This window comes from Oculina patagonica, chromosome 5 (assembly GCF_052425735.1).
Source record: "Oculina patagonica isolate OP01 chromosome 5, crgOcupat, whole genome shotgun sequence".
In the NCBI taxonomy this organism is placed as follows: Eukaryota; Metazoa; Cnidaria; class Anthozoa; order Scleractinia; family Oculinidae; genus Oculina; species Oculina patagonica.
In genome coordinates, this window is record NC_135762.1 from 127,594 (window position 1) to 140,441 (window position 12,848).

Below are 12,848 nucleotides of genomic sequence, written 5' to 3' on the forward strand. Positions count from 1 at the left end.
CGAATGATCGAAGTCACGCGACAAACATGGGTAGGTGTTAGAAAATCAAACAAAACAAGACATATTCAAAACATGCACAAAAGGACACAGACAAGTACTTTCCGTAAGACTGTGATAAACTAAATTTCAATGTTGTGCTTTATTAACTGTCAAAACGAAAGAAAGATTTTCCTTATGATCAAATGAGGCCATTTACGCCTGATCGTTTTAAAGGAACGAACGATCGAAGCCGTATTTTTTTATTTACAATGTCTCAGTGACGCCCTTTTACTGACACGATAGTTGACGGGAATTTTTTTTTCTTATTAAAGGCGCTGATGCGGCTCGTAATTATCACGACCATTGCCGCTATAGTGACCAAGAACAGCGGACTCTCTATTAAACGCACCCACCACGACTTCATTTCAGTCTTGGTCTGGAGGACCCGCTGATTATTTGACTCCTTCAGTTGATCCCAGCCCAGTTTTCATAAACAAATGCATTATTTTGATAGCCATGTATCTTAGTCTATTATACCTCGAATGAATGCTTGATGAGGGACTCGGCATTTAACCAAGAAAAGGAGGAACAGGCCAGGTATAGTACTTATTCTCCCGCAACAGAAAACATGTTGCTATGGTTACAGTTGTTTTAGGTGAAATGCCAAAACGTAAGCTTTCATAAGCGTATTAAACATTTCTCGAATAGTCTCTGCCTAAACTGCTCTCAAATATATTCAAAACATGCATTTCTTGCAAACTATGTTTCATCGGTTGAATATACTTTGAATTCATTTGAATCGAATATCACGTGACATCACCACTCCAGATCATGACTGACAACCAGTGAGCAAACGAGAAAAAAACAGTGACATTGTTATAGTTGAAAATATCATTACTTTACTCTGGCGTGGGAAGAATGCCTTGTTGATATTAAAACATAAACAAAACAAAAAGAAAGAGGCAAAACCTGTCAGAGTTTGCACTGGAAGAAGGGATAAAGCTACTTGCAGGCTATTTTTAGTATGTCTTAGCAATAAGAAACCATCTAAACTGCGTGGAACTATTCCAATCATTTCTTTTTTCTTATGACTTTATCCGATTAATACATTAAACCACATGGATCGTGCTTCCTTGCTTCAGTCGGGCCAAGCTATCCGGGCATCATTGGACATCAGACGGTACAGCTTCACAGGTAAGCGTCGTGCGAACATCTTATTTCCGGTCACGTTGAGATATGTTGGTACGTCCGGCTACAAGAAACTGATAGAATGTAGTTTGTCACTCACGTTAGTTACAAAAAAACGAGTAAATTTTAAGGAGTGTACGAAGAAAATATCATGAACTTTACCTTTCCTTTCAGTCGTAATTTAGAATAGTAATTCCCCTTGCCAATAAATGCTAGCTAGTTCTGAGGAGCTGATGGCATATGACGACAGTTGCCATTACAGTTAATTTTTCTATTCTCGTTCCCGTCTCCTGATAATGTATTTATTATGTTAGGCGAAATTAGATTTTCACTTTCTTGGATTAAAGGGTAATAAGTATGTTTGTAGTGCCCCGATTGCGATTGAGCTGAACTTGGAAAATTCAGATGAGTTAATAATCAGGTGGCGCTAAAAGTAGCGAAGAAACGTCTTTAAAAACTGAATAATAGTTTAAACGTGCACTGAGGAAAAACAAAGCCTTGTTCAATGTCTAATCCAAGAGAAATACTGTGACCACATTTTTACTTAAGCCTATTAAGTCATTTTAGGACCTCTCAGTGTATCTATTTTAGGCGTTTTCCCCGTTATGTTATTTCTATTTCCACGATTAGTGATCTGACGTCTCCAGACACAAACTACTCACTGTTCCCACTTACTGAATGTCTCGTCAGTTTTGGTTTTGTAACTACCATTGGTTACAAAAACAAGTTTTTTTTCTTATAATTGACGTATATTAAACGTTTTTAAGGACTCGAGGTTAATTCAGTCTTTAATCCGGCTAAACTAACACCACAACTTTACAAGGATAACCATGCATTAATTGACATTTTATCAAAGGGTTATCTGGCATTTTAACCCTCAAAATGCCTTTTCATAGGGTTTTAATTTGTGTTGGACACGAAATTTGAAATCCAGCACGCGACTGCTGCTAATAAACACGCGACAACAAATCAAATGTCACTGAGTGACGGCGTAAAGAGGCGAGTAAAACGTAAGTATCTAAATAGAAATGTCACTTTGCGGCAAAAATATGCTGTTTTTGTTACGATGTCGTGCGTATATTCTTGCGTGAGTTCAGACTGACCTTATATTTCATTTTTTATCGATTTGGAAAGCTTTTGCACAATTCTATCCTCTAACCGCTCTCAGGATGTGGAAAGAGTCCAATTGGCCAACATTTGCATGTTAATCGAGTTTTATTTTTTCGGCCATGTAGATGTTTGAAGTTTGATTTTGAACAGATCTTTAAACTTCTCTTTGCGAGTTCTACTGATAAGGAAGCTTCTCATTTAAAAACGCATTGGAAAGTGCAATTGATCATGTTTGCTCGTTGTTCAGAATATTATATTGGCGGGAAGATTGGTAAAGGCGTTGCCATGTTTACTACTTACTGTCACGTGTCCACCAACATGGCCACCAGACAAATAAACAAATAAATAAATAAATATTCGAATTTGAGATTAAATTAAATAGATCAATTAACCAATCAACAATACTGACATCAAGACTGTAAAAGATAGACTGTCTACAAGTATGTCTCGGCTATTTCTCATCACATGACTCAATGCGAAAAAAAAAACACATTGGCTACTGAAGGACTCAACCTCGCTCCCAGGGCTTTCCCGAGGTTTTGAAGGGCTGGGTAGTGAAAGTGTTCGCATTCCCTGGCTGTAGACCGTTCTTACCAGCCATATTTGTTTTAAGTCACTGAATTTCCAAAGCCCACATGAAATGTGTCAAAAAGTGAGCTTGTTATTCACGAATATTTACACTATCGTGTAACATCGTGTTAGTTAACGGAGTTTTATGTTAAGCAGTTTAGATTTTACAAATTTTGATGACGTCACGGGGTGACTATAAATATCTATGTGTATCGAGTAACAACATAGAGCCTATGTTGCTACGGAGACCTGAATTACGGCGATTGGCTGTTGATGGTACATAAGTAGAACCCGGCCAGTTGAAAAAGTTCTACATCAGGTCCGAAGAAGTGTATGACATTCAGGTTAGAACTGATGTACCAACAAGAAAACACAAAGAAAAAGCGAAACACAGGTAAGAAGGTGACAATGCGCCTTGAGGCATGATTTCACTTTCAAGTTTTGTTTTCTCTGAGATTAAGCGTTATTTATAAAATTTGTAGTGAGTCTGATCCGGTAGCAGGCTTCAGCCCTTGTCGTGTAGTATTTGTCGCTTGCTAACAAGACTTCCACTACAACAGTAAATCGGCATGTATTCAAGATTAAAGAAAAAAATAAACTCGACTACATGATAAAACCAGCGAGAGTCATTACGTTTAATTAACAGGAAAATATGCGTAAAATAAGCTGGATAATTTCATATAAGTTCCCAGGCAAAAAGGAAATCCATTTTAAATTGTTATGATAGCGGATTCCTTACATAGTTGAATAAGCTTTGCTCTGTCATCAAACCATGCAAGCGAACATTTGTCGCCATTTAATTCTCTTCCTTTTCTGTTTTACAGTCAGTAATAACAAGAGAGTATTAAAAATGCCATCAAAATCACAAAATTCTCATGCTAGTCATTAACAGAAATGAATGTCAATCAGTAGAGAACATTTTAACTCAGTTAATCCAAATTTTTTCGACTTCTTGATTTGGTCAAGTTGCAACAAGGACTACCCCCTGAAGGTGAGTGTTCATCACACTCGTGAAAAATAAATGCAACAAACTGTTAAAATCTGTCATTTCATCAATCCTAGCATAACTAATGCGAAAACACATGTAATAGGGGTTAATGTATTGTAAACTAAAGTGACATGGGGGCTGACCCGTCGAATTGTGATTCGTTGCAGCGATTGTGTGCTTCCTGAAAACCCTTACAAATATCAAACACTAGAAATGAACTTCACAAGACTGAGCTACCGCCATTCCGGACTACCTCGTGAATTTCTTTAAGAAGAATGTAGCGAATTTTTTTTCTCTTTGAGATCGTTGAATCAAATACTACAAATTCTTGGAGTGCATATGTATAAAGAGGAATTAAAAACAAATCCTAACAAAATCAGCTAATTCCGGTCTATTGAAAATAATAAAAATAACAAAAAAACAAGCCTGATCAAACAAAGGCAAGATTAATTCAACACTTTTTGCCGTCAACAAGTCTCAGTTCAAGAGTCCAATGCTTTATTGCTATGAAAAATCTTTCTAGATCCTTTCTCGGTATTTGTTGTGCAGACACTGTGTGAAGTTCTGAATTCACAGTTGTTTTACATCGCTTATCAGCTTGAAAGCTTGAAATATTAAATAATCCCTGCAAACTTGTATCAAATACATTTCGCTTTGCCCACCCTCAAAATTTTCCAAAGCCAAACCATTTTGAGAAAAAATTCTCTCCTTAGACGATCTTTTTCTTACACTGGGACCGCATGTCGCGCGATGTGCAGGCAAAGCACGACAGAAATCCAGTACGGCTGCAGTTAGGCGCGGCAATTATTTTTTCTTGTCGCTTTGGCTGTGTGCGATCCACAAGGGACGTGTGGCTCAAAGTCTATAATGGCCGATTAGTAACAAATCGTGGGTGGGAAGTTTTCTCAGTTTGAAGGCAGGGATGTAGTTAAGAAAAACAAATAAAAAACTTTCTCACTGTGCAATTTAGATAAATTTAAACTATTACGCTTGTCAGAACATGGCTCCTTCAGTGTACCCGTGAGCTTGTACGTGATCGCAAGAGTTTTGTTTTAATTTTGTGCGTGCGTAATCATCAAGTGTGAGATATCTCTTTCTATTATACTCTTGTTTATTGTTTATTTACGTGGGAAGGGATTCGAAGACCACACCTAGGGGGGAAGTTAATTTTTTAAGGGATTTCTCACAGACAATGTTTCCAGGATGTCCAGCCCAACTTGCGTTAGTTTCTCATAGCTATATCCTGTACGTTACAGAACAGTTTCTCAAGAGTTGATTAAGTCCGGCTTAGCTACTGATTAGACCACATATTCATTCCTTCACGGACTAAAGAAACATTGTCGCGGCTAAAACATGTTTTTCTTGGGGCTGAACTTGTTTTCCTTGTCTGTAACTGTTACTTAACTCCGCCACATCGCGTGGGAAAATTTTACTTTCGCCTGTCCAGTCCTAAAGCGTGCATGTGGGGAAAATCGAACACAGAACACAACCTTGTGGCGTATGGGTGGCAGAAAAAAACCTTGACAGAAACACGATGGATGGCTGGTACCGTAACGTGGCCGCATGCGGTGAAATGGAGATTGAACAATTGTTTTCTTTTTCATCAAGGTCATGAATCAGTAACCTTTTGAATAGCCTACATTTAAAATCTAGTTCGAAACGAGCCTCCACGGCGTCTTAAACTTTTCAGCTCCGTTTGCGTGCGATATAAGAAAATAATTAGCCATATAAAACACCTATAATAAGGTAATTGATTATCAGAGGTCGCGCTTGTTGTCAATCCTGTTTATGATGTGTGTAGCAAAATCAAAGGCTTTCCGACTTCCTGTGAATGATACTTTTAGTAATGACAGACGCTATTTCCTCTAAATTGGTCAATAGTGAGCCTTCCGCTTTTCCGTAAGTGGTATGTCCCAACTCAGATTTATTACGATTTAGAAGGAAATTAATAGAAGTCAATCAGTGGATTCGCGCGCAAGGGCTGAGCACCGCATATCGCACACTGCGCACACGTTTATAGTTTCCGACACCGCGCGTGCTAAACTGCCAAGATAGGAGGTGCGATTTCAAAGATAACCTTCGCTCTTGAATCTTCTATTTCCATTCGATTGCTTTACCTACTGACACACTGCAGACGTCTCAAGGACACTGCTGAGGCAAGTTTCGATACTGATCTTTTTACAAGCAAACTTTAATTGAGACTGCAAATGTTTTATGTTCCATGCTTATGATTGCAATGCACAGGATTCTTGCCCGGTGTGGACAGTATATCGGATCGCGTGTCTTCGTAATCCTTGTTTTACATTCTTGTTGTTTTGGTTTCAATTCATATGACTTGTGTTTTTCCTAACGAAGAGTGTCAGTTTTGGTAAACATGTAATGTAAACCCGCTATCTATAAAAAGTGAGATTGTTGGTCACCTTCGTGGTCAGGTTAGAATACCACAGGGATTTTATTTTTTATCTCAAACCTGTTTGAATGATCATTTACTGTGCTGAGAGCTTTTCAATTGTTTTGCTGATACGAAGTCTGAGCCACTGTCTTGGTAAATTATTCTGTCATGTTATGTGGATAATCTGGAAGAAATTTTCTCTGTTTGTCTTCAATTGATAATTTGAAACACAGCAGGGTAGAGAAATTTGAGAACTGTCAAGTTCGCGCATATTCCATCAGGGAAGTCGATTGCGTCTCACTTTGTGTTTTTTCAACGCAGGTTTAAGCCGCTGAAAACTCTCTTGACTGCGACTTGATCTCAGCGCGAGGATTTGCAGCATCTTAGCAAGTTTGGGAGATTTACAACAAGGAACGTGAGTCCGATCAGGCCATTACAACTCCGGAGTTAGAAAAAAAAAAACATTGCAAGTGTGATAACTAAACATGGTCCTGCAAGTGAAGTTTGCGCTTTTGTGCGTGGTTTGTATGATGTGCGTTGTGAAGCCGTGCGAAGCCCGATCTAAGAGGGCACGGCCCACAATCAGAAAATCCCTGCTCGTTGTCGACGAACAAGGAATTGAGGTAATCAAAGATGCGTCAGAGTTGACCAAAAATGCCTTGACGAAGTCTTCAAAACCGATTTTTATGGACGACCACCATTTCATTCAGCGTGTGGCAATGGTTGAAAATTCGCTAAACAGAACCTCCAAGGAAGGCGGGCTTTGGAACGTCGATGAGTGCGCGTTTAAAGCTACTCAGAACAAACGCAGGGAAAACAAACAGTTAGCTGCGCTACACAAGATGGTACGCCGCACTTTTGGTGTGACTTGGTCCAAGGTGAGATACAGCGATTTGAGGCGACCCCTGTACTCGGTGTTGGCTGCCAGGATTGTCCTGGAAATGACTGAACGCTCCCTTCCCCGTGGTTTGAGAAACCAGGCAAGGCTCTGGCTTGAAACGTACCATGGATGTGCAGAAAAACCCGGCAAACCACAAGTATGGGAGGACATGAAGAACAAATTTATTAGAGGTAAGCGTGTTTTTATTTTGTCCCATTCATTGCGCATACGTTTAAATGTAAAGATACATGTAGCGCTGCATGTAACGATAGTGAGTATGTTGCTAGTCAGCTAAAGTCAGCTTAAAGCAAGGAATTAAGCTTAACAGAGGAATGAAAGCCTTGTGTTTTAACCGGAAACGCAGTAGTAGGTTCCGGTGCGCGACATTCACTCGCAAGAAACTGTACAGACTCGCTAAAACCCACCGCATGTGAAAAGGTCATGCAGGCATCCACAAGCTATTTTTAAATTCCTGTTCCGCGTTGACGTTATCTCAATCGTGCAAATGAACTAGCAATGATTTCAAAGGCTTATCTTTAAGTAATTTGCTGTTACTTCTTGCGCGTGTAGCCCTCGTAAAACTGACTTGCAGATGTCGCACCAGGGCTGGACCGCAAAAAATCACACGGTCTGGAACGATTGGTTGCTCGAGTTTCACTCTCATGCTATTTTTGAAGTTCACAAGTGTTATTGAAAGGTTTACTGATGTGCTTTGATAAAAGTGCTCATTTCTTGAACCAATGAGGTTGAACATTGTGAAAGCGAGTACCCGCGCTACTCCCGCGTCCACTGTAAACAAACAAGTAGCGGCTAATGGTCGAATATAAATCTCAAATTTCTCAGCCAAAATGCTGTCATTAGGGAGGGGAATTGGTAACAGCTGAATACTTGAGTTTGCTCTTTTAAAGTTAGCTGGTATTACTCTTTCGACGTTTCTCTTATACTTTCAAGGCTTCCGCAAGCCGCAGTTTCTGCCATACTTTCCAAAGTACATCACTGTCATTGTTAAGTTTATGGAAGGAAAAAGCTGGGAAATGTGGTTTTCCTAATTACTAACAAACGTGACCGCTACTGATAAAAAAGTAAAAAAGCTGTTTCTCGTTCCTCCAAGAAACATAACTCGATGTTATCGGAATTCGTTATGAGGAGTAAATGTTTCGTGCGAGGAACATAACTAAGTTTCGATTGTTTTAATTTATGGATTGAACAGATTGCGTTTATGTGGCCGCAAAACACATGTGGGGTCAACAAGCAACTTTAAATTAAGGTATTGATTCAATTGCTGGATAAGGTAGCGACAGAGACGTTTACAGGAACGTTGGCGGCATTCTAACAACTACTCAGTTTTTAGCTGCAGAACCAATTGCCATGCAAGGAAAAGCTACGAAAGTTAAATGATTGCTGGTCGAAACCAAAGGTTCCTCACAAAAGAGTTTTTTTGAGAAGAGAAATACGATCTTTTCATATAATTTTTTAAGCTTATGTGCAAAGCTTGTAAAAACGTCATTTATACATTTTACCTAGTGATTACCCTTTGGCATTTTGATTCTCTTTATTTTTGGTGCATTTTTTTAATGTATGTCTGAGTTATTTCATCACTTCTGATTTGTTTAGTTTGCCTCATAGAGAAACATTCTTTTCAGTGTTCCGATTGAATGCAAATAAAACGTTCTGATGATCTGTTGATAAAAAATACTTTCCACTGGAAATCCAGGCTTTCTCTGATGGATGATGAGAAAAACACGTTCCATTCGAGTCACTCGAACTATTATGTCTTTTGGGGAAGTAAGCGGTTTCGTATATGACTGTTTTCGATCCTCTCAGAGTAACAGAAGAGTAGCAACAGGGAAAATCGGTGAAAATTTGTTTTCAAAACCCTTTCATTCTTCCGGCCCCTTTGTTTCTGTTATCAAAACTGTGTTAGTTCATCCAGTTTAAAGCCCATTGGAATCGTTCGTGATTAAAAACATTTAAAAGAGATGAATAAACAGGATTTGTTGAAAATCTCAAATGTAAACATTTCCCAAGAGTCTGATTAACCTCTTGGTGGCACTTTTGCACGTCCGTAAAAAAGTGCGGTCGATTAAATTGACATTTTTTACGTTAACGTAAACAGAAATTTGCTAAAGAATTCGACAAGGAAAGTATTTTACCACAAGGCAGTTATATTATTTCCTGTAAATGCCTCCCCGTCGATTTATTTAGCCCACCCTTAATAAATCGTTTACATTTGTTATTTTTTCACCTATAAGGACTCTGCCCTATATAACACAACTTATCCTCGTTTTGCAGCTCCGCAATAAAGTTTTCATTCCTCTATCCAATAACATTAATTCACTGATAGATATCAGTCGAATTTTTTTCTATTTTTGGAGAAATTAGTATATTTTACTAAAGATTCATTAGCGCACAGTACTTAGAGTTTCAAGTGGTTCTAAATTTGCGTGTCGGGTTGAATAAAAAATAAACGTACGCCCAAACTAAAGATACAAGTCGATTGGTGGAGTCCCAGTTTTCTAGATCGAGGAATTAATAGCCACTTGATCTTAAGCTGTTAGGAGCGTGCAATATGGCGCACAAAATCGTGCAATATGGCGCACATATTCACTTGATGAACCCTATTTTAGGCACAATAAGCGCAAAGTACCGATAAGATAAAAACGCCGTTTAACATTTCAAATGACATTTTTTAAGACTGTACGTGAGTGCCTTGTGGAGAATTTGTTGTCAATTGGTTCAACTTATTGCGGTCACAAAATATAGAAATTGTGTTTATTTAAGGAAACACTTTACTCTCCAGAAAGGGAAAAGTGAATCTCCACAGTTATGTTTCCGCGGTGTTAAACCACACCTGAAATTCCGTGACTGTTCATTGAAACTGGCTGTAAAACAACAAAGGTGGTCCCACGCTAAATCATTTCCCACGTTTTTGCGCTTGTCATCTTTTGTACATGCCTGGGTGTAATTTTTTTCATTTAATTAGAAGAAACAATTTTGATTCTCGTTAGAGAAGTGCTCCGCTTTTGTTGGAATAAAAAAACCGAAAGTGAAAATGTTATCTATTTATCTCCTTTCCTAAGGAAAAAAGATTAATTAAGCTGGGATAAAAGGATCGCTCTTATGAACTGGACATCACTTGAGCACAGTACAAAACAGATCAGCTGTTAAAGACTTTAAAATAATTGTTTAATAGTCAAATTAAAAAGTTTCATTCGTCAACGTGTTTTTAATTATTTGCCACAAAGGGCTGACGCTCGACACGTCTGCTGGTTACAACACGAGGTTCGCCCACCGCCCCTCTATGACGCAACACTGGCAGTGTTCATAGAACAAAACTAAGTTCTCATTTGCTTTACTTGATTACCAATTATCTAACGCAGGGTATAATTGAATGTGGTAGTTTGTCGTGATTACGCAAGAAATTGTTGATGTTGAAGTACTGGTAAGGACGTTTTCTATCAACAGCTTCGCTTTCGCAAAAACCCTTGTCATTAAAGAGAGAGATCGGAGAAAATTACTTTTCATCGGTGTATTCGGCAGCCTCTGATTTTTCCAAATGGAATTTCAACTTTGCTTTATTCTTGTTTCACACAACAAAAACCTTCCAATATGGACATGAAATGTATCTCTTCGAGAAAACACATTTTTGTGGGTTTAAAATTGACACTTTAAACTGAAATATCTACCACGCAATTTGGTTTTCCTGTTTTTAACAACCACGGTGTTTGGAACTTTCTAGTTCCCTCAAGATCGCTGAAAGAAGGGTGACCAAGGGTCTAACACCTACCATTATAAATTTGTCATCTTTTCAATTTTTGTTAAATACAAATCCGTCAAGCGTAATGTTGTGGGGCTAGGCTGTCCTAGTTTACGGTTTTTCCTATGTCTTTGAATTATGAGATCAATTAATTTATATGCATTGAATGGTGAATTCCAGTCACAACGTGTAGGCCCGAAAGAAAAATTCGATTATAATTAATTCAATCCGTTTATTTTGGATCCACTCGATTTGACCACCTGTATTCCTGCGCGATTCCATTTCAGGTTTCTTTTAAAATCATAAGACCATGAGTATCACATTTGAAACACACAATAAAGACATAAATTCTTTGCTGTTTCTGCATAAAGCAATAAAATTTATTTTAAAAAGTTCAGTAACTACATTTTATTTTCAATTAATACATTTTCAGGAAAACTTTGTTTTCCTTTCAAACCAAAGGAAGCCACCACGAAAGTCATGACAGAGTTATTTTGTGAGAAAATCAATTTGGGGTTTTCCGTTATAGATTCAGCTTGTTTCCGAACGTTTTTATTTTTGCACGTTTATACATGACAAGAGTTCTTATTTTCTAAAAAGATAAACAGCATTACAGGAAGAGTGTATTCCATGAACACGAAACCTATATGACATGGCGTGTTGAATAACTAGGCGGTTACCAACGCACGCACGCAATAGCGAGCCCGAAATAGGCGAGAGGAGGTAAACAAACTCAATATCGGTATGTCTGTTGCCAAGTATGACTTAACGATTTATAATAAAAGATGGAAAACACACGCTTGAGAAATCAGACGGATCGACTGTCAGCCAATTTTATTAAAGATTTTTCCGGTGCTCAAGAAGCTGAATTTTTTCAATTGCACTTCAACAACTGGCCTATCCCCGTGGCCCGCCCACCTACATCCACATACCGGCAGCGTGCGATAAACAGCGAATCAGTGCTACAGTGTAGCAGTGTTGGTCGCGATATCTTTTGTTTTCTCATGCAGCCATTTTACTCGCGCGCTTTTTGCTTCTTGCTCGATGTTTTATGACGGAAAAGAACGACTGCTTGCAATTTACATGAGAATTAAATTCACAGTTGTGCCAAGTTTGAAATCTATTAAAGAGCTCCTAAGGCTAATCGGCTCAGAAATAGCTTGTACTGAAGTAGCCTTAACCTCCACTCAGGCGCTGAAACAACAAATATATGATGAAACCACTCCAGGCATAGCTCATTGCAAAGAAAGGCGCTTCCATAGTTTGGATCTAAAATCTTTCCTGCGTTGACAGATAGGCAATATTTCGGCTTTGTGTGAGCATATGTGTGTTTATATGTAATGTCGTCTTGTTGTACATAAGATCTGTCAGCTTTTCACTACTTACAAAAAAGACGATGCTTTATGACTCTTTTATTAAAGTTTTTTCGATCAGTCGAATCGTCGATCCCACTTTCCACGTATCTCCCTAGCCGTGGCGTAACCCTACATAGCCCTACAGTACGTGCTGTGGTATTCTGCCGACAAGAGCTTCTGTGGTATATGCGGATTTGCGTGTGGTGAGCGCATATAGAGCGGAAAGAACAGCAACAAGCAAATTTAACAGTGGCACAATTGTTTTATGGTTGTGTCGCGTGCTTTACGCACGGAAATGATCAAAACCGTACCTAAAGCATGAATGTTATAAACGAGCGAAAAGAGACAATTAATTAGCATCCGAGAAAAAATCTCTAGATAAGACCATGACTTGACTAGCACTTGAAAATGTCAGTTGAAATTTATAAATTTGTTCTATTTATACGTTTGAAAAGCGATCGTAGAACTTGTGCGAAACCGGGTGAGCAGTTCTTATGTAATTAGATTTGTATTACGTTTCATGGTTCTGACAATTGTTATTGCTAACTTACTGGGCATGCAAGATATGAAGTGATATCCAAATAATCGGGCAGACTCTGAACCGTTAACGGGTCGGTTTTTACGTTTAA

General features: G+C 38.5%; 1 protein-coding gene across 6 annotated transcripts in view; it reads left to right on the plus strand.

Annotated features, from left to right (window-relative positions):
• The window catches only part of LOC144654533 (uncharacterized), a 21,504-nt gene continuing 8,656 nt past the window's right edge, over positions 1-12,848 (plus strand). Inside the window, exons 1-3 of one of the 6 annotated variants that reach the window (XM_078514686.1) lie at positions 1-30; positions 312-576; positions 6,549-7,298. In XM_078514686.1, coding sequence (XP_078370812.1) covers positions 6,713-7,298 — 586 coding nt within the window. In that variant the 5' untranslated portion in view covers positions 1-30; positions 312-576; positions 6,549-6,712. Of the gene's footprint in view, positions 31-311; positions 577-1,126; positions 1,174-2,088; positions 2,178-3,060; positions 3,242-5,019; positions 5,444-5,609; positions 5,992-6,548; positions 7,299-12,848 lie in introns of those variants that run through there. The other 5 variants (XM_078514689.1, XM_078514690.1, XM_078514691.1 and 2 more) reach the window with 5 other exon arrangements.